Here is a 21,595-nt window from a genome sequence, read left to right on the forward strand (position 1 = left end):
TGCACTGACCGCGCTCCTGCAGGTCCAGGCTGCCGTGTCTTTGTTGAGGGGCTAAGGTGTGGATCGCTTTGCAGGGGAGGAAACCAGATGGACAAGGAAACTGTAGCACTTTGGAGGCATTCCTGCTTCTGTTCTTAGTGGAGATCAGAAAGGAGGTTCGGGGTCATTTCAGTCCAATGCCCCTCTGGCTTGTTAGAGGTGACAGAAGAAAATTGCTCTAGATGTAGAGGAACGAAAAGATGCTCCTTCTTTTGGCTCTGCTGTTAGAATCCATGGAAGGACAGGGATGTCTCCATCTTGGCCGGAACTCAAGGTGGTAACCTGCCTCTTTCTCTTCAAGTTTTCAGGTCCCTCTAGAAATGAAAACACAGGTATTATCTTTTTCAGCGCTTCAAGGCATCTCTCTAATATTAAGATGGAGTGAGCACCTGACTGTACCCTGAGTGGAGCGTCAGCTGTTCACGACTGATGGGGACAAAGTTGGCCTCTGCTCCATGCGGATTCCAGGTAAGTGTGAAATAGCTCCCCTTCCCTGTGCCACACCTCCAACCTGCCACACCCCCGCCGTCTCCGTCATCGACCTGAGACTATTCCATCGTTTCCAGCTCTTAGTATCAGCGTTCCTGTGTCTCTCTTTGAGTTGCAACAATTTCATTTTAAGCGTCCAGCAGAGAGAGAAAACTACTGGATGAAAATGAAGGTGATGCGGCAAGCTTTAGCATCAGCTAAAAACTGGGGTGATTCCCCTCGAGGTGTGAGAGCTATTGGAAGGCCCTCACATCAAAGTTCAAAAGAAACGACTAAAAATGCAGGCCCGGGGCTTCCCTGGTGGCGCAGTGGTTGAGAGGCCGCCTGGCGATGCAGGGGACACGGGTTCGTGCCCCGGTCCAGGAAGATCCCCGGCGGCTGGGCCCGTGAGCCATGGCCGCTGAGCCTGCGCGTCCGGAGCCTGTGCTCCGCAGCGGGAGAGGCCACAACAGTGAGAGGCCTGCGTACCACAAAAAATAAAAAATAAATAAAAATGCAGGCCCGCTGGAAAACGCTCATGGGAGGGAAGCCTCTTCTGGGTCGTCCCAGAGACGTTTGAAGAGAGGCGTGACTCACACAGGCCTTCAGATGCCAGAGGCTGCCGTGGCTGAGATGCTCTCCCAGGCCTCAGGGGAGCCGTCCACCTACATCCAGGAGAACCTGCTTCTCAAGCTCTGGGAGGAAGAAGCGTCCTTTCTAAAATCCCCCCACGTCCTCAGAGTGTGCCCCGGAGACCCCTGCCTCAGAATCGCCAGGGCGTCCGATCAGACCCTCTGGACCCTCAACGCTAGCGGGCAGCCAGGAGGAGTGCTCTGCGGCCCCGCTTGGAGGTCCATCACTGAGCTTTGCAGGGTGGGGGGCTGGGCTCACGGAGCTGGTTAGACTCACCCTGCCCTTATCAGCCTCGGCGGGGGGCTTCTGTGGGTCCCCTCACCTCTAATATGGGAATGGTCCTAGGGCCCCACAGCCAGGGCGGTGCTGGGGGAAATGGGCTGAGAGGTCAGGACCCCTCTGTCCGAACCTCCCAGACTGATTTTGGAACCTGGTCCTCCCCACCAGCTCAGGACTGGGCCGAACTTCTTCAACCTACCCCTACAGCAAGCCTGGTCCCACGGACCCTCTGAGCCTGGGGGCAGCGTCGTGGAGCTGCACCTCCGAGGCTCCCTGGGCGAATGCGGAGGGTCCTCCACTCCCTGTACCCACGTGATGCCCCCACCCCCCCGGCCCACATGACCCTCACCCGTCTCAATCCTGCTCACGGGCTGTTTGCAGCCACTGCAGTGAGGAGGCTGCTCTTTCAAACGTCTGTTTTCTGAGGGGGTGAGGGATTGGGGCTGAACTGGGGGCTGAAGAGCATTGCACAGCCCTCAGCGCTGGGCCAGGCGGTCAGCTAACAGCAAAATGCGCCCCAGCAGAAGTCCCCGGCAGGCCTGTCTCCTAGCCTTGCCCTGCAATGGGCTGGCACTATTTGCCTGCAGAGGACACACAGCTATACAACAGCAGGGCTGGAATTCCAGCCAGGCCCGGTCCTGGGGCCTCAGCCCTGCTCGTAGCTCCTGATTTAAGGCAAATATTCAAGGAGGAAGAAGTGGAAATTAACACCAAGGCACTTGAGGAGTTTGGTCCTTCTTAGCCAAATGCTTTAAATTAAAAGGAGCATTTTAAAGGTCTTGATCTACCAGGACAGAAAGCAGGTTACTGGTCACTGGGGGCCGGGGGACAGGGAACAGGGAGCGACTGCTTAATGAAGTCTTATTTCCAGAAAATGAAAATATTCTGAAACTAGGTAGAGACGGCAGCAGCCCAACATCGTGAATGGGCTACATGCCCCCAGATTTTCACTTTAGAATGGTCAGTTTCACTCTGTGTAAAGTTTGCCTCAAAAAAACCCAACGAAAACAACAACAACAAAATACACCAAAAAAAAAAAAAAAAAAGTTCTTTGAAATTGGTCCAAGGCCTGACGTGGGACTCAGAGCCGGTGATCAGGTCCGCAAACATCTGCTGCGCGCCCGTGGGGTGGAAGGCCGGGCTGTCCAGGCTCTCGCTCCCTAGGTGGGTGTCTCCCCCTGTCTTCTAAGCCATTGCACTGGGGCCTGGAGTAGGCTGGGGCATTCCTTGTCCCTGGGCGTCCCATTCTTCCTCCCGCCATCACCAGGGCTCCCCCTGCCAGCCCTGGTCCTGCCAAGCCAGCCTCACTGACCCATCTCCCTCCTCCAGCACCACCCCCGACCGCCCACAGGGAGGCCCCCCCAAAGCACAGAACCGCCCAGACCCCTCCTGATTGGAGACTCTCCATCCCCCACCTGTCTCCACACCCACACGTGCCCACCTGGCTGGTTCCCGTCCCCCAGGGCTCTTCCTCGGCTGCCCCTCCTCCTTTCCCCAGTTGGTGGAAGCATGTTTCCTTCACGTCCCAGCAACACTCGCCCCGTGTGTGCCCACCCGCCATGCCCACCCCGTCAGGGCCTTGTCTGTGGGATTAGCCCTGCTCAGTCTAACGCCCAGAAGCACAAAGTCACTGCTTGACAAATCGATAACTGATTGATCACTTCCTGGCTCCGGACAGCAGGACTGGGGTCCCACGGAAGGGATGCCAGAGGTGGACTGACTGACGGGCACCAGCACGAGATTCCAGGGCAGGGGCGGCGCTGCACCCACCTCCATCTGCTCATGAATCCAGTCCAGGAAGGCGGTGATGCGGGTGTAGACTCCGGGCTTGTTCGCCGCGGCACAGCCAATGCCGAAGCTTGTGGCTCCCACCAACTTCCACACCCTCCTCTCTTGACACACCAGGGGCCCCCCGCTGTCTCCCTGGATGACAAGGAAAGAGCAAAGGGCACACAACAGGCACTGCCATGGTGTGTCCCTTGTCCTGGTGGCAGGATCCCCCCCTTCACTCTATCACAAAATACAGCATGAAGATGGCTCTGCATTCACCCCCCAGTCCTTCTGGAACTGACTTGTACCCCTAATAGTGGGGTCCTTATCCTTTGGGGACAGTCCCCCTGCAGCCATCTCCCTGCCAGATCTTGGTACCCTGAACCCACGAAGGTCAAGGCAGCTGGGGAAACAGAGGGATGCTCCAGAGGGAGGGTCTGCCTGGCCAGGGGCTTCGGCTGGACCAGGCAGTGCTGGAGTCTCGCCCACTGTAGCTTTGCAGACTGGATTCCCTGGTCCCCACCTGCCCTCTGCCCGTCTGGTCCCTCTGCAAACTCCGAGACCCTTCCCACTGCCCAGCACCCAGGCAGAGGGGAGCGTTGGGTAAACACTGATATCCTGAGCAAACTTCTTCCCACGCCCTGTAAATTTGCTTTTCAGTCAGTCACAGGGACATGCTGGTGGTGGCCTCTCCCGCAGGCTGGGTTGCCACAGCAGAGCCTCGCCTTGCTCGCAGCGTGGCCCCCAGGGGTCACCAGGGGCCCCTACCTGGCAGCTGTCCACACCGCCTTTCAGGTAGCCAGCACAGACCATGGAGGGGGAGATGATGCCACCGTACACGTCCCTGTGGTTGCAGATCTTGTTGGAGATCAGAGGCACAGCCGCATGGTTGAGGACCGGGGAGGCATCGCCTGGGTCAGAGCAGGGGGTGGTTCGTGTGGTGCGGGGGGCCCCCACCGGGAACTCAGGGGGCCTGCATGCGGGTGGGGAAGCCTGGAGGTGGATGGCCTTAGAGCTCTGCACCCTGGGGAGTGGGCTGGGGGACCCCGCTGCTTCATGTCAGGGCCACTCACTTCCCTAAGGTCACCAATGTGGGAGGACGGGGGGCAAATGTAGCCAACAGGGCCCCCCCCCGCCCTGCCAGAGCCTGTCCTGGGCCAAGCACTTGACCTACACCAGTCTATTTAGTTCCCAGAATAACCCAGATGACAGCAGGGAAACTGAGGCACGTGAAGATCCCACTCACAGCTTTGGGGTGGAACCTGGGGGTGGTCAGCAGAAACTTGTACTCCCAAAGGCATCCACATCCCAACCCCTGGAACCAGGGACCGTGTCACCTTCTAAAAGGGACTTTGCTGATGTGATAAGACCTTGAGATGGGGACACGATGCCGGGCTCTCTGGGTGGACCTTAAGTGTAATCTAATCACAAGGGTCCTTCAAAGGGTCAGAGAAGGAGATGTGATGATAGGAGAAGCGGAGGTCAGAGGGGAGAGAGATTGGAAGATGCTGTGCTGCTGGCTTGAAGGTGGAGGTGAGGGCAGAAGCAAGAGATGCAGGGGCCCTAGAGGCTGGAACACGTGGGAACGGATCCTCCCCCAGAGCCTCTGGGAGGATCACAGCCCTCCCGACACACTGATTTATGACTTCTGATCCCCGTAACTGTAAGGTAATACACGTGCATTGCTTTAGGCCAGTAAATTTGGGGTCATTTGTTACAGCAGCGACAAGACACTAACACATCTGCGGTGGGTCAGCCTCGCCACCCACCCGAACAGATCGACACCCTCTAACTTCACCTGCTTGTAAACTGTGACCTTCACGTATTACAGGCTCACCACAGGGCACACCCGCCTCCCATTCCTCTCATGTCTCAGCGGCCGGCTGGGGCTCTGCGCTACACCCCGACCGGGACACGTGGGCGGGGACATTACACGGGGAGCCTGGGGAGCAGGCCCACAGCCCTCTCGGCTCTAGGCACCCTGGACTCAGAATCTTGATTTCAGAACACTGACCTCCATCCTCTGTGGCCCCCCAGCCTGACGTCCAGCACATCTTCCCATCAGGAAAGTGCTCTTCGGAGTTGGGCAGACAGACTGGCTGGATCATCTCTGTTTGGAGAGGAAACAAGAGCTTTCAAGCCTGTGGCAGCTGTGGTCTGAGAAAACCGTCTTCTCAGTGCCTACCGCTCCGGCAGCTCAAGCCAGCTCCCAGAGAAAGGCCAGGTCCCTGGTCGTTTGGAAGCTATTTGCTCAGAGTAGGGACCCCTCGCCCACCAGAGCCCTGAAACTTTAAAACAACCCGAGACCGTGGCAACATGAGGGAGTCCAGACCAGGGCTCAGCATATTTTCTATAAAAAGCCAGATAGGGCTTCCCTGGTGGCGCAGTGGTTGGGAGTCCACCTGCCGATGCAGGGGATACGGGTTCATGCCCCGGTCCGGGAAGATCCCTCATGCTGCGGAGCGGCTGGGCCCGTGAGCCATGGCCGCTGAGTCTGCGCGTCTGGAGCCTGTGCTCCGCAACGGGAGAGGCCACAACAGTGAGAGGCCCGCGTACCGCAAAAAAAAAAAAAAAAGAAAAAAAAAGCCAAATACTTTATATTTTAGGCTTGGCAGGCCACGTGGTCTCTGTTTCAACCCTCACCTCTGCCACAGTAGCATGAAAGCAGCCACGGGCCGTGGTGAACAAATGGGCCAGGCCGTGGGCCGATAAAACTTTATCTACAAAAGTAGGCAAAGGGTCAGATTCAGCCCATGGGCCATAGCCTGCCTGCTCTTGTTCTAGACCATGGGCACGCTGCTTTATGGACCAACAGTGTGTGAATATTCCCATCCCTCCTGACATATCTGGAGGCGACGAGCCTGCCTGTCCACGTGGCCTGTGTCACGTAAGCCCTCCACCAAAGACTGTCACGGGGACTTCGTGTGCCCGCGTTCTGGGACACGCTAAGCTTCCGGGGCAGCTAGAGGAGAGGTAGAAGGGGGAAGGGCACTCATTCTAATTTTTGTCAAAGTGCAAGTGTTGGCACCTCAGTTCTTTATAACCAAGGGTCATTAATCATAATTAACAAACCAACACCACCTTTACAATTTCTTTGTTTCTCTAGAAATATTTGTTTCCGAGTGTGATACGTAGAGAATTCTGTGTGCTGTGTGATAAACACACTGTTGATTCTGCCAGGTCCAACCTGCTGCTGGTCCTGAGCCAGGATCCTGCTCCGACAAGGGGCCTTGTTTATCATACTCTGCTGCTCTCTGAGCTGCCCTAGTCCTTGGGAAGCAGCAGGGGGCTTTCACTTATTTAGGAGTAAGCTCATATGCTTTGCTGCATCTGCAACACCTCGGAAAGTTCTGTCCTGTGCGGCTTTTCTGGTGTTTTTGAAACCTCCGGGAGTCAGGACTTGACGTTTCTGTGGAGAAACAGAGCCTCTGAACTCAGCAGCTGGTTGGGAGAGAACGTTTCTGAGTATTTCCAGGAGCTGGAGATTCCCAGTGTCTTCTGACTTGGAAAGAAAGGGCTGCGGGGAAGATCCCACCACGAGCAGCTGGCTGGCCTGGGAGGCCCTCTCTTTCTCAGCCAAGATTGAGACACCAGGCAGATGGGTGGGGACCTCACCACAATAAACACGACACAAGAAAAAGCTCTTTGTTCCCACGTGCCTGAGACCCCCTTCTACCACCCCCAGGCACCGGGTCGTCTGGCCTGGGGAAGTCCCTTTAATCTCCAGGTGGTACCAGCAGAAAGGAAGTAGCACAAGTGAGGGCCCCCGTGGCCCCAGCCAAACCAAGTTGACCAAAGTAGAACCACACAGGCTCTGAAGTCAAATAATCATCAGAACCACAGCCCACAGAAGCAGGCCAGGACCTGCAGAGTGAACCTGAACAGGGTGACCGTCTGCTAACATTGAAGACGTACGTCTCCTTACGAGGTACGTCTCCTTACGATGTACGTCTCCTAACACGATGGTCCAAATGACCAGAATGTGACTGAAGATTTCTTATCATACCAAGAAGGGGGAAAATCACAACTTAATACAAAGAGACGGTCAACTGAGGCCAACGCGGGAATGAATCCCGTATTGGAATTATCTGGCAGAGTTTGTAAGGCAGCCTTCATCACCATGCTTCAACAAGCAATTCAAATTCTCTTGAAACAAAGGATAGCAACAAAATGACAGAGACCCAGACGTACCGTTGAAAGTGACAGGCCCGGCCAGCTTCATGAGGGCGATGTCATTGCCCAACCTCTTTGGCTTGTACTTGCTGTGGTAGATGATTTTTTCCACCAGATGGGAGGGGGCTGGACTGTCCAGCAGAGAAACGAGGCCCACCTGGATGGTCCATGACTTGGGGAGGTAGAGACTAAAATGAGAAAGCCCCAAGCACGTTAACCCACGGACCCCTCAGGTGTCCCGAGAGCCGGTGCCAAGGAGATGCCAGCAGACGTCCCCCCCACCAAGCCCTGCAGAAGCACAGACCCACCCTATGCATTTCCTAGACAGGCCTTGCTCTTTGCACCTCTGGGCATTTGAGAAGTGAGCTGAACTTTGCTCCCTGTGAGAGTCCATCAGGGTCTGTTCTCCATCAGAAACCGAAGTAGAGGGAGGTGGAAATAACGGGGACAATTGCCCCTGTGTTTGGAAGTATCTTCTGTGGTTTTCTTCCAAGCCACCCCCCTGGAGAGAGACTCAAGGAGGGGTGGCTCTGGGGACACCCCTGCCTACCCTGCACCCTCCCTCTCCCTCTCAGCCACAGCATGGTCCACTGTGATGAGCTACGGGGAGGCCTAGGGCCTTTACGTTGCTGGGTTCCCTCCCGCGAGAGCTTCCTTCCTCTTCCTTCTCTCTTTTCTGTAAGAGCTGCGGGCCAGAGATCCTTAAAATGAGCCCGGGGTCACCAGTCTCACCCAGCTGATGGAGCTGGATCCACAGTGAAGAAGGAAGGTGCCCCGCCCCGGGGACATTACTTTGTGACCATCCGGTCTGTCTTCCTGCTTTCTGGACCTGCCCTGCTGTCGACCACCCAAATCAGCCCTGTCCCAACATGGCCCGGACTGGGATGGGGGTCTGCAGAAGATGAGGACCCCCCGCAAGGAGGTCAGGAGAACTCACTCATAAACACAGTGGGCAGCAGTGACGATCCACACGGGGGTGATGACGGACCCTCCGCACAGGTGGTAGCCCTGGAACTGCAGGCTGGCCTGCCAGGGCCACTGAGCCAGCAAGGACACGTTGCCACCCACGATGCGCGGGCTGGAGCCCGTCCTCAGACCGCAGACTGCAGAGCGAGAGGGAGGGGCAGGGGCGGGAGCTTTGGCAGGAGCACAGGGTGAGGGATGGGGGGGGCAGGTCCCCTGCGGCGTGGGACAAGCAGGGTGCTGTAGGGGTGCAGTGGGAAAAGCCCGTCAGGACACAGCGCCAGGTACGGCGCCCCCTTGCCAGGAACACAGGGTGCCTGCCCAGGCTGGGGGCGGGCACTAAGCAGCCCGTGCACACTTTTCTGGCAGGAGGGGTGGGGAAGAGAAGGTGACAGAGAGTCAGGCGATTGGAGCCACCACGGAAGGACAGGACATCGTGCTCCATGGTCCTGTCTGCTGCTGAGAAGTCGCCCAGGGCTCTCTTCACCAACCTGGCAGATGGGGGTCACAGAGTTCCCACCTGGCCCCTGGGAGGAGGGGACTGCCAACAGAGCGGTCCAAGGAGCGGGGAGGGGGGACAGGAGCCTGTGAGCCAGGGCTTCCTTCCATTTCTCTCTGCGTTTCTGTAACTCTCACCTGAGCACTTCAAGGTAACCACGTAACCCGAGGTGCATCCCTCCCTAAAGTGGAGAAAGAATGCGTTTAATGATAAATACCCGAGGCCTGTGAACCGAACACTTTTTTTTTTTTTTACTTAAATCTTGGGGTAAAAGAAAAATAAACTTTACTCCCCTGCTCTTGAATACAGATTACAATTTAAAAAAACCCCACGAGAGTGAGGTCACACAATTCATTATAAAACACGTGACTACAGTGAGGTATGGTGTGCGTGACCGGGTGTTGAGTATTTCTAGGCTTTGTATAGCTAATGATAAGAAATGTCTAATGAGCTATGTTATATAAATATACACTGGGGTCATGTGCATGTCAGTTTTGTGGCTCTCCTGCCACAAAGTCCTTGCAGCCTGGGACACATGCATGTCAGAGAAGACCTCCCCCCACCTCCAGAGCTGAGATGTGATTGCCCGGGAAATGACACACACTGTCCCTTGCGTGGGTGGGTGCTCATGTTACAATCCACCCTGGGATCCCTTTGTAGATCCCTTTGTAGATTTCCTGCCTTTAGAGCCCCAGTCCTGTCACATGATCATGCAAGAAATAGCTAGTGTCACCAGACTGAGGTTTTAGGACCCAAGAGAGGAGCTGTCCCTGCAGATTTCACGTGGGTTCAGGAGCGACTGTCAATTGCACAATAGGCTGACAGGCAGGTGTTTCCTGGAGCAGAGAACACACTCCTCTTGGGGTTTGGTCCAATGAGTCAGGAAGAGCACATGGAACGTGGGTTCAGAAAGCCTGACGTACCTCTGTGCACCAGACAGGTGACCCCTGTAAGCTTCAGGTACCTGACTGTCATTTAAGGATACCTCGTTTTACCTTCCTTATGACTTCTTTGGGGAAACATGTAATACAAATGGTGAACATTAAAGTATTTTGTAAATAAAGAAGGATACGTTTCTTTCTTAATTTCTTTCTTTCTAATATTTTTTCTCCTCCCTCCCTCCCTCCTTTCCCCTAACACATCAGCAGCGCCCACCGTGTGCACGGTGCAATGCTGCATTTACGGCACGCGCATCACGGGACCCCTTTACCATCCTTCCTCCCTCTGTCTGTTGGGCTGTATTTGCCTGGCTTGGGATTAAGTTCTTGTACCCCAGCCTGGTGCGTCCACCCTTCTAACCAAAGTGGCCAAACCCGCACCTTGCACTTGGAGAACACAACCTCATGCACAGGTCCAGCGGATGAGTGGACATAAGTGGACACAGCACCACCTGGCCGCTTACCTCACGTACACCGACTGGTGTAAAGTGGTCACTTTGTCATCTGGCAAGAGGTGATTGATGGAAACGAAGTCCTCTCGGAACTGCTCCTCCAGTGAATCCACTCTGATGGTGTCTGAACTCACATAGCTGCAAGCACAATGGAAACACAGACGTGATGTGTGGAATTCACTCTGTAGCAAATCTACCTGGGCTCAAGTCACAAGGATACAGGTATCATACTGGGAGGGGAGTCATTTTGCAGCCCCAAACCGTAAATGGCTTCCTTCTGCCAACTTAGCAAGGTATTCCAGACCTGGAAGAGTCTGGGGCGACCCTCTCCCCACAGCCCATCCACCCACCATGGGCTCCAGCCACATGCGAGGGAGGACCACTTCCTGACGTAGCTGGGGGGACACTCCGATGCATTGAGCTGAACCGACCTTTGCTTGGCCTGAAGCTTGCCTCAGAGGGAACAGAACACAGAATTGGGTGGAGTGTTTTCAGGTGAGCACCGAAGTGGGGATGCTGAGCGCCCCAGGTACGATAGGCTGGGGGTGGGGGGGGATGAAAGACTTTCCCAGGCTGCCCAGAGCTGGCAGGACTCCCGTTACAGAGATGAGCACGTAGACGGAGAGATTCGGGGGCACCAGGACAAGCCAGTGTTTAAAGGGTCAGGAAACAGGTCTGGAGAATGATGGAAAAGAGGGAATAATATTTTTCAAATTAGGCATCCAAAGAGTTATGAGATGGGAGGTCGTGGAATGAACAAAAGACAGAGTCGCTGGCTTGCTTCGCTCACGAACTCACCAGCTTATCAAGCATGATTTCATCAGGTGATTGTAAACGCTGGGGGGCGGCGTGGGCAGCGTACGTGGTGTACAAAGTGCAGCCAGGTTTGAGTCTTGAGAAAAATGTAATCTAGGCAGCAGCGATGACCCTTCCAGCCTCCCCAGGTATTGCTCAACCCGCTGATACGTCAGGCACCAGATGAAAGAGCTGGATGTTACCAAGATGGAGATCCTGATACAGGTGGACTGGGCCACCAGTGGGGCGGTGAGGGTGATGCAAAGGGACCCCAAAGGCTGCACCTGGAGCCCCATAAATTGTCAAAGTCTCAGTGGTAACAACAACCATGACCACAGACTCTTACAGGGCGTCCCTGCGGTCCAGGCCGGCTTCAAAGCCCCAAGATCACTTGACCCTCACAGCGACCCTTTAAAGCTGGTATTATTATTCGCCTTGTTTTTGAGGCCTCAGTCATGTGACGGGGCTGCAGGTGTGCTGGGAATCTGAGTTGCCAGTCTATCTTTTATTCTTTATCGCAGGCCTCTGACACAGGATGCTATAGAGCAGAGGGGATAAAGGAGGGCTCTCAAGAGAGAAATAGGAAGAATAAACAAGAAAGGATACAGAAGCAAATCTTAGAACTGAAGAAACAGGGAAGAACAGAGCAAGTTTAGAGGGAAGAAAATGGACAGTGTTGAGGGGACAGACCGGAAAATTGCATACTCCAGACTTGCCCTGAGATGGAACAAGGAAGGAGCCTCTCCGCAGACGGCTGGGGTGCAGAGATGCCTGAGCACTGCCGGGAAGGGTTGGGAGAAGGAGAGAGGGGCTGCTGGGTCCTTCTGCAGGACAGAGGGGAGGCCAAGGATTCAGGGCGGGGAGGTGGTCCAGGAGGGAGAAGCAGGGGAGGCAGATGGGAAGAAGAAGGGACGCCCCCTAGTGAGTCCAAGGAACTACCTCCTATGGAGCAGAAATGCCCAAGGGAAGCTTTCAGCTGTGCGCCGTGGTGGTGGGGTTTGTGTGTGTGTCTGTGTAATTGGCGTGTGTGTGATGTGATGTGTGCACATGGTGTGTGTGGCGTGTGTGTGTTTGTGGTGTGTGATGTGGGCTGTGTGTGTGTGGTATGTGAACGTCCTCCTTGCCTATGAGGGGTCAAGTCTACATAATTCCTGAAGGCAATTGTGTGGGTGTTTTGCTGTTGTCGTTGGGCTTGAAGTGCAGCTGATTTCTGAATCCAGGTTGTCTCGGGTGAGAAAGAGGCACATGTCAGGGATACGGGCTGGAGGGTGGGTGTCGCTGGCTTTGGAGGAAAGAGTTGAGAATGTGATGCCTCAGATTTGCAAGTCAGGGCTCCCTGCTCAGAGCGTGGAGGTTTCAACACCCGTTTCCTTGGGCGCCAACAGGGATGCCCACTTCCCGAGGAGAGTGTGGGTACTCAGAGCCTGCTGGTTTTGAACTCCAAGAGTCCGGCACAAAGAGGAGCAGAAGTGCAGTCCTGGGCACCCGAGGAAGACAGCAGCTACCGGGGGCCCGAAGGAGGGGCCAGGGGAGGGACGGGGCCGCATCAGGGCCAAAATGTGTTGCCCCAGTGCAAAAAGTCACATAAGGAACGCAGAACGTTGAAACATGGAGATTCCACTGCAATAGTTCTCTCTTCTACCTGTTTCTTTCTTCCACCTGTTGCTAATCAACTGTTTTGAATAACTGGACATTCACTAAATTGCTGACTTTTCGAACTTGGCTCCCTGGGGCTCCTTGGGAAGTGGGACCAAGCTGGGTGGTGTCGGGAAGCTGCCCAAAAGCTGTGGCCTGAGGAACTGGGGGCTCAGTCCTCAGCTCTGAAGCTCTCTATTGAATGTTTGCATCTAGGGTCCTGACCTGAGACGCCCCCAAACACGTTAGGTCCCATGTGACCTTGAGCAAGTCACTTAGCATGTTGGGACCTTGGTTTGCACGCCTGTGATGTCAGGCATCGCGGGGTTGCCATGGGGATGTCCAGGTGCCTTGTGCGTGCTCAGCTAAACGGCAGCTGTCTGCCCTCATCGTGATCACTGCTCATGTCCTGCCCACTGCTGGACACTCTCTGAATTACCTTGGAAACCCCAGCTGGGCACAGGCGACAGTAGCGTGGTGACTCTTCCAGTCCTCAGAGCACATGGTCCTCCAGGTGGCAGCCGTGAACACCTGGAGTGCGGCGTTCTGACCGCTCACGCGGACTGACCAATGCACAGGAAGACAGGTCGTTAGTGGCCTGAGGAGCCCTGAGACCCGGAAGAATTTCTCTGCAGCCAGCCTAGACCCTCCCGTGCTGAGTCTGACCTGCCCCTGGTCAGTGCCCCACCCACGCAGGGCGGCCACAGTTCTTATCGTCTGTACCCCTGAGCTCTCTTGGAGTTCTCTTCTGCTTGCTTACCAACCCAATTTTAGCTCCATGTAAGGACCCTCCCTTAATACCCAGCCCAGGGTCTCCTGGGCTGAATGCCAGTTGGATCCCATGACTTAACAAAGGCATTGCCTTGGACCCATGTCTCAGATGGGGAAGGTCAGGGTCGGGTTGTACTGACGTCCTCCTGCTTCTGCTTCTGAAAAGGCATGACCTTACCACATCGGTACTCATCTTCCCCGTCTTTGCAGTCGGACACTCCGTCGCATCTAGCCGTCAGCTCAATACACTTAAAAGACGACCGACACCTGTACCTCCCGGAGCAGTCAAAGTGGACTGAGGAAAGGAGGGAGGGGGTCGGGGAAGGGCTGCTTCAGTGCACAGCACTGACAACCGTGCACCTGCCACGCGGCCTTGAGCTTGCCCAAGCGTCATGAAGGCTGCATTGAAACGGCACCACTGCCAGCAGCCTGTTTCCCTCAGCCCAGTTTCTGTTCCAGATTCCAGCAGGTGGGGCAGCTGCACCCCACCGTGTCTCCCTAAGTGACCTCAGGCCACAACTCAAGATGAATTTAGACTCCGGTGGCTCAAGGTCCAGAGAGAAAGTGCATGGCTGTGGCCGACTGGCTAAGCCGGCTGAGCAAGGAGACTTGAGAGAGGACCCCTGGCCCCCACTCTACCTCCTGCCTTCTCTGACCCTGGGCGAGAAGTGAGGGCACCATGGACCCCAAAGCCGAGCACGTGGAGAGTTAAACTGATCTGAGATCCGCCTATTTGAAGAGTAAATGCGAAATTGTTCCCTATCAGGGACCATTCAAATGACTCTCTTTCTCAAAAGCCACTTGCACCTTATTTGAAACCCAGCTTGGCCTGGCATGAATGGCCTCCTTGTCTCCTCCACCCGCTCCCACCCTCTCCTGCCTGTGGGTTCAGTTTCATCAGCTGCCTTTGGCCACTGTTAACTGGGCAGAGGCTCCTTGGTGACGAAACCTCCACCACAGCCAAAGGCCCCGCTGGGGCCCTGGTCGGCTTCACGATCCTGCCGGCAAATAAAGCTCAAATCAGCAAACCCAGAGGGTGTTTGCCTTAGTAATTAGGGCTGTGTGGCGGGCCCGGGTTGGTGTGAGGGGGGAGCCCGTGAAAGTCTAAACGCCTGAACAGGTATTTGAGAACCTACTAAATAATGGATGGTACTCACTGCCCAGACCAATGGCCAGCGCTAATATCAGTGCAATTATCCCGATGACAATGATGGGAAAGAACTTCAGTGGCAGCAGAGACAGGAACTGGGCAGCCACCGCGTCGGCATCTAGAAACCAAAAAGCGGGGAGAGCAAAAGGCCACGGAACAGCGAATCTGAATGAAATAAAACAAAATTTAGCTCTTCATCCCCCCTGCCCTCAGTGCAGAGAATGTTCCAGCCCAAAGGGAGTTGACTTCGAGAAATGGCCGCCTACCCAGGGGCACGTTCTCTAAAAGTTGAGCCCCAAGCTCCCCAACACCAGCCCAGCTCCATCCGTCCTCGGTTAGGGGACGGTGTGATGGGTTGAATTGTGTCTCCCAAGAGACATGTTTATGTTCAAACCCTCAGAACCCAGAATATCATCTTATTTGGAAATAGAGTCTTTACAGAGGTGATCAAGTTAAATCAAGGTCATTAATGTGGGCCTTAATCTAAAATGACTGGTGTCCTCATAAACAGGGGAAATTCAGAGACAGACACACACAGAGGGAAGATGATGTGAAGAGACACGGGCAGAGGCCATGTGAAGAGGAAGACAGAGATGGGGGTGATACATCTATAAGCCAGGGAACCCATGATTTATCAGCAAACCCCAACATCTAAGGTGAGGCAAGGAAGGATTTCCCCTGCAGGTGTCAGAGGGAGCAAGTTCTTGCGGTCACCTTAGTTTCAGACTTCTAGCCTCCAGAGATAATAGATTTCTCCTGTTTTAGGCCACCGAGTTTGTGATGTTTTGGTGGCCCTAGGAAACTAATACGGAGGGGAGGTAGAACCCCAACTCCCAAGGATGTTTTCCTACAGAGGAAGGCAACATGTAAAACCCAAGCAGGGTGCTTTCAGGAGAGAGACAGCTGGGATCTCTGAGAGGGTCACCAGATGATGTGCGGGTCATTCTCCACCAGTCCTGGGCATAGACACCGAGGGCCTTTATTCCAGACCATCTCTTGGAGGATGCTGGCAGAGCAAACACCTTAGAAGACAGAGATGGTGTCCTTCTCCGGAGCAAGGGACAGGTTATTATTTACATCTGGCTTAGTAAATACCACCTCTTCCTTTGGGACAAAGCTTGTGCAGGTCTGTTTGAAGCCCATTATAAAAGATGTGGATTCCCTCAGCTCAGGGCTCCTCAGCTGTGGTGCAGACCCGCTGCATGTACAGCGTGCACCTGGGCCGCTCCACGTTGCTGCTGAGGGACGTGGTGGGCAAGCGTGACCTACTCAAACAGGATGCTCGTGCCACCTGTGCTGTGCGTACACGTGTCTGACGGAAGGGCTGTGTCTTCTGCCAGCATCCGTGGGACTGGGTCAGGCTGACTTGTTAGCTTGCAAGTAGGGTAAAGCCCCAGACCCTTCCCAGTTCTTGCCTATAGAACAAGGCTGATTTGGTAGAAAAGAAGATGTGAAGAGTTTAAGATACCCAAAAGTGCAAGCCTCTCTGGACAACAGGAGGATTTCCACTGCAACGTTCACTCTCAGGAGAACAGGCCATTTCATGCAAATTATCTCATCAATCCTGAAAATACATCTATGCTGAAGTTGTCCTCTCTTATAATTAGGAAGGTTAGAATGTAGGGAGGGGAGGAAGCTTCCCAGGCCTCACATGACGACACAGGACGGAGACTGCCTTGGCCTGTTTTCCTGCTCTTGGAGACGTTGGGCCGAGAGTCTCCCATGGAAGAGCCAAAAAGAGGCTCCCTGTCTGTCTTTGGAAACCCACAACTTCATCCTCTGGCTATAAAGACTGCGATTATAAAATGGTCAGTACCCTTCCCGGTTGCCCAAAACAGAAGTGAATTAGAAAACAAAAATGGAAAAAAGAAAGCGATGAAATGGGAAAAAAAGGAGAAAAGAATAAACAAGGAAAACGCAGGAGCAGAAAGGGAAGAATGGGGGGATAGGAGATGCACATCAGACTCTGTGCTGTGAGTGTGGAGCGGGGCAGAGGGACCACCCGCACGGTCCTTGTTTAGCCTTGGATGCAGGAGCAGGCAGCTTGTTCCAGGGTGTGCTCTCAGCACCTAGAATGGCACTAGCCATTCCACGGTCCTCAGTAAATGTTAGTAGATTGAAGGAATGGATGGATGGATGGATGGATGGATGGATGGTTGGTTTGGGGATGGTTTCGGGATAATGAACGTGGTTTTATCTCAAGGCCAGAGACCAGTTCCTTTCAGTTTCCTGACTCTAAATGACCCATTTAGAGTCAGCAAAGCAGACCCCTCCCCTCCACCTCCCCCGCCTCCGGAAGCCTGCCCCAATCAGTCACTCTCCCTACTGAGATGCCGGCTCTCCAGTCACACTTTAAAACTCAGCAGGAACCCCAGAATGACTTCTCATCATTCTAGCTGTTCTGTATCTAAGAGTGAGGTTTAGGAAGTGAGCCCCAGTTGTAGATCCAGAGTGTCCTGCAGTTATAGCGCCTCCTGCAGTCACAGCGCCTTTGTATCCGCTCACGTTTGCCACTTTACGGCTCCTCGGCCGCGTGCCCTGTGGTCCCACTGTGGTCCCCCTCCTCCTTGCCCTGTCTTTGAGGTCATGCTTGGAATAAAAAGCAAAAGGTATAGCATCTCTTCAAAGGAGGAATGCAAATGATAAACAAGCACACACACAAAAACCCTTCAACCCCTCTGGAAACGAAAAACACACCACAAATTAGACACAATTACATATCACCTTTGCAATGTATTATTACTACTACTACTACTACTACTATTTCCACTGCAGTCCAAAGTGAAAGGAAATGGATCTCCACTTAACAGTCCATAAGAGTATAAATTGTGTCAACTTTTTGACAGTCAAATTGGAAATATGTACCAAAAAGCTAAAAAATGGATAGAATTTTTGACCTATTAATTCCACTTCTAGGAATTTATCCTAAAAAGTCATCATAGATGTACACAAATCTCTATGTAAAGGACACTTAAAGGAGCGACCTTGAAAATATTGACACACGGACTGATGGAGACAGCCTAAGTGACCAACAAAAGGGAGGTGGTGAGATAACAAATGGCATAGAAATATCTAAAACGATAGAGGAGAGGGGTCGGCAACGTTTTTCTGTGAAGGACCCGATCATAAATGTTTTAAACTTTATGGGCCATAAGTGGTCCCGTCACAACTTCTCAACTCTGCAGCTATGGCCTGAAAGCAGCCAGACAAAATGTGAATAAATGGATATGTCTGTGTTCCAATAAAACTTTATTTATAAAAACAGACAGCGGGCCAGATTCGGCCCAGGGGCCATAGTTTGCCAAGCCTTAAAGGCTAGTTAATTATTTAATGTCATGGAAAGATGAACATAATATTTTTAAGTTAAAAAAAAATAAGCTTCAAAATCATACAAATAGTATAGGCAGACCTCGTTTTATCACGCTTTGCCGATATTGCAGTTTTCATAAATTGAAGCTTTGTAGCAACACTGTGTAGTCAGGTAAAGGCTAGCATTTTTTAGCGATGAAGTTAATTGTTTAAGTTAAAACGTAATTTTTTAATTAGGGTATGTACATTGTTTGGGGGCATAAAGCTATTGCACACTGAATAGACTATGCTATCGAATAAACTTGACTTTTATACGTATGGGGAAACTAAAAAATTAGTATGACTCATTTTATTGCAATATTTGCTTATTGGGCTTCCCTGGTGGCGCAGTGGTTGGGAGTCTGCCTGCCAATGCAGGGGACACGGGTTCGAGCCCTGGTCTGGGAGGATCCCGCATGCCGCGGAGCGGCTGGGCCCTTGAGCCACAACTGCTGGGCCTGCACGTCTGGAGCTTGTGCTCTGCAACGGGAGAGGCCGCGACGGTGAGAGGCCTGCGCACCGCGATGAGGAGTGGCCCCCGCTCGCCGCAACTGGAGAGAGCCCACGCACAGAGACAAGGACCCAACACAGCCAAAAATAAATAAATAAATAAAATTTTAAAAAAATATATTTACTTATTGCAGTGGTCTGGAACCAAACCCAAAATATCTCTGGGGTCTACCTTCATATTTCACTTCCAAAGAGAAATACAGATATGTTGATAGGAAAAAGGCAAGAAATAAGTTATAAAGTGCTAATAGGTTTATCTCTGAGTAAGAGTAAAATTGTGGGTCATCTTAAAAAAACTTTGATTAACTGTATTTTCTAAATTTCTCTCATAAACAGTGCATTGGTTTACTTAAAAAGAAAAGTTTAAAAAAGTTTTTATTCCTTCCCATGACGAGGAATTAATCATGAAGAAATGATCAAAACTTAGCAGAAAAGAATATGTATAGTGCTATCATGTTATGATTTATATTATAAAATATTAGAAACAATTATATGTCAAATGATGACCAAAATGGCTACGTAAACTACACACCTACCTGATCCTATAAAAAAGGGCATTTAGAAAACCAAAAAGCACATGGAAGAACGCCTGTCTGCACCTGCACTGCCTGTGAGTGTATACTTATGGTCAAGGGCATGGAGAGAATAAAGAAAATGTAAAAACTAGCTAAGTTTGGGTGGTTAGGTAACTGCAGGATGTTTTTTCTTCATTTCCACTGATGCTAATTTTTGAAAAGCATTTGTAAGTTGTGTATATTTTCCCTTACTTGAAACCTCTTCTCCCACCTCCCATCGGTCCACATCCGCTGTCCAGGTGGTTTAAAAGGAATCGTTAGTGCGGCCCCCATGCCATGATTTCTGGAACCCTAGCCAGGGGCCCCAGATGTCCCTCTACCCAGCCCCTGGGCTCAGCCTTCCCGACTGCAGCCAGGACCAGGGAGCCACAGCTTCCTGTGACAAGTCCTGATAGGGTCTTTGCCAGAAAGATCCTATCCAGGCACGAAGGAGTCTGCCATTTCTCCAAGCATTTATGACCCATTTCCAAAACCAACTTTCTTTCCTTCGGTTGCTAGGAGCAACTCCGTCACCTGCTGTTGAATTTTAATCTAGGTATCTGATATCGTTAGGGCAACCGGCTTATTTTAAGTTTTCTGGAAGGGCTGGTGACCACTGATTGTCAGGAATTCCTGGAGGGCTCAGAGATTTCCTGGCCAGGATCTGACCCCTAACTCCCAGGGGCAGTGGGAGCCTCGATTTCTGAAAACCTCCATCCAGAGAATACCAACACCTGTCTCCAGGGAGTTGGCAAGAGGCTAACCAAAGTGACGGCCCCCCTAATGCCCCTTCTCTCCAGGATTCTGCAAACACGAGGAAGCGGCCTGTGGGTGTGAGGGCTCCTGGGGAGATAGTTCTCCAGGGGTACACTCAGCCACATCCATCATCTATATGGGGGAGGGGAAGCGGGGCAGAAATGATACCTGGTGCCACCTACCTGGTGTAACAGGACTTATTTTCAAATCGTCAAGGCCGAAAAGCGATCTGAAGGAGAAGGGGGCTTCGGCAGCAGGCGGGTCATTTTCCCCCATGGTGACTATTTCAGGACCTCGGAGACCAGGCTCTACCTCCACCTCCTTCGCAGGAAAGAATAGAGAGCGTTCGCGTCCCTATTTATAGTTTTAGCATCAAACGAATCTTTGTCGTGTGAAATCTTTGAAGTCTGACAATCCACATAAAGAGCTTTCAGTGCCGATAAATCGAAACTATTTGTCCAGGGAGAACGCATTTTTTTTTTCTGAGCCACAGCAGATAACGCAGAAACGTCGAGAGTGAGCGAAACTACGAATGTAATTCTGCCAAACGTATGACTTTCCCATTATTTGTTCAACCAATCTTCAAATCAATTGAATAGCATGTCTCTAGAGATATGCCCTTTTACCATTTAGAAGTTAGTTACCATTATTTTTCAGAAGATACATTACTTTCAAACTCTTTCCTTCTCTCTTTTGTCCCACTTAAACTTGACCCTTGGCCCGTGCAGGTGATACACCTACCATACTATAAGAAGTCTGGATACTCACATCATGTCCGTGCCCCCAAAATGCAGATAGCACCAAGGAAGGGACGCTCACCCCCAGTATTCGGAGCTTCCCGTAAACACAACCTTTTCCTGGCTCGCACAGGCTTGACCTAATTAAGGATGAAAGTATCCTCGCCCTCTGGGTGCCCAGTCCCCGCCCCCCCCCTTACCTCGCAAAGGGAGGAGTGGCTGGGGACTGCGGGCTCGCCCAAAAGCTACACGGGGGATCTGTTTCCTCCAAGAGAATTCCACCTATCGTGATGCCGGACAGGTCAGAAGCCTTTGGAAGTCATTTCCAATAACTCAAAAGAGGGGCAGAGGGAGCAAAGAAACAGTCCAAATGTTCCCGACTGAATTCCAGCTCACTCTCCGAGGAATCAGGCGAGAGCACCCCAGGAAGTTGCTTCTGCAACGTGCTAACGCCTAGACTTTCCAACAGTCATATAAACATGGATACTTAGATCACCCATTGTTATTTTCTCTCCATTTACTTGTAATGTTTGAAATTCAAAAGGGAACTATTAAGCCACTTAAACTCTGTCTTCATGCTGTTTCACGTGGTCATGGGAAAATCTAAGCAAGAGTCATGCGCTAAAAATGTTTATTTCATTTCCATTGCGAGAGTAGCTTCGACGAACAGCTTAGGAAACTAATAATTCACATTCAGCATCTTCTACCTTGATTCTTGCTCGTAACTGCAGCTGACCGTCAGCCTGTGGCAAATTCCACAGCCTGGCTTTAGAACGAGAATAAGAATCAACAGCAAAAGGCTTTCTGAAACGGGGAACCTAGGTAAGGGAGTCCCTTCCCAGCAGGTCATGGTTGGGGGGTTTCACATCCAGAAATGTTGAGAAGTCATCTTTTAGAAGCGGCTTCTCTCCCCTGCACCTGCCCCACCCCCACCCCCCACTCCACTCACCATTTCTGGAGCCGCCATCATTAAAAGCAGAAATAATTTCCTTTCTCATTATAAAAGCAAGCGTGATGGTGAGCAGGCTGCCGACAGGAGAGTCCAACCGGGAAATATTTCCACCGAGGCACTCAGCCTTGTCGACTCAATCATCACGCAAATGGCTTGATCACGGGCCCCTGGGT

General features: G+C 52.4%; 1 protein-coding gene across 3 annotated transcripts; it reads right to left on the reverse strand.

The window, feature by feature from the left end:
- Positions 1-335: 335 nt before the first annotated feature.
- On the reverse strand, positions 336-21,437 carry TMPRSS3 (transmembrane serine protease 3). Of its 3 annotated transcripts, XM_067737319.1 has the most exons (14): positions 20,475-20,657; positions 19,916-20,054; positions 14,573-14,683; positions 13,594-13,710; positions 13,084-13,207; positions 10,227-10,352; positions 8,962-9,005; positions 8,300-8,465; positions 7,381-7,550; positions 5,204-5,299; positions 4,988-4,990; positions 3,958-4,100; positions 3,190-3,342; positions 336-353 (listed from the first exon to the last, which is right to left on the reverse strand). In XM_067737319.1, the coding sequence occupies exons 1-14, from the start codon at positions 20,475-20,477 to the stop codon at positions 336-338; spliced, it is 1,413 nt and encodes a 470-aa protein (XP_067593420.1). In that variant the 5' UTR covers positions 20,478-20,657. The 3 variants fall into 3 exon arrangements, with proteins under 3 accessions (XP_067593420.1, XP_067593418.1, XP_067593419.1); XM_067737317.1 differs by lacking the exons at positions 4,988-4,990; positions 20,475-20,657 and adding an exon at positions 21,411-21,437; XM_067737318.1 differs by lacking the exon at positions 20,475-20,657 and having other exon boundaries at positions 19,916-20,009.
- Between the last annotated feature and the right edge of the window lie 158 nt (positions 21,438-21,595).

Source organism: Pseudorca crassidens, chromosome 5 (assembly GCF_039906515.1).
Source record: "Pseudorca crassidens isolate mPseCra1 chromosome 5, mPseCra1.hap1, whole genome shotgun sequence".
In the NCBI taxonomy this organism is placed as follows: domain Eukaryota; kingdom Metazoa; phylum Chordata; class Mammalia; order Artiodactyla; family Delphinidae; genus Pseudorca; species Pseudorca crassidens.

Coding starts and splice junctions, on each gene's coding strand:
- TMPRSS3 (XM_067737317.1), bottom strand. CDS start 21,437: ATGGCGGCTCCAGAAATGGTGAGTGGA. Junction 13,711..14,572: donor GCTGGCCATTGGTCTGGGCA/GTGAGTACCATC, acceptor TCCTTTCCTCAG/TCCACTTTGACTGCTCCGGG. Junction 4,101..5,203: donor GGGGGCCACAGAGGATGGAG/GTCAGTGTTCTG, acceptor GCTCTGACCCAG/GCGATGCCTCCCCGGTCCTC.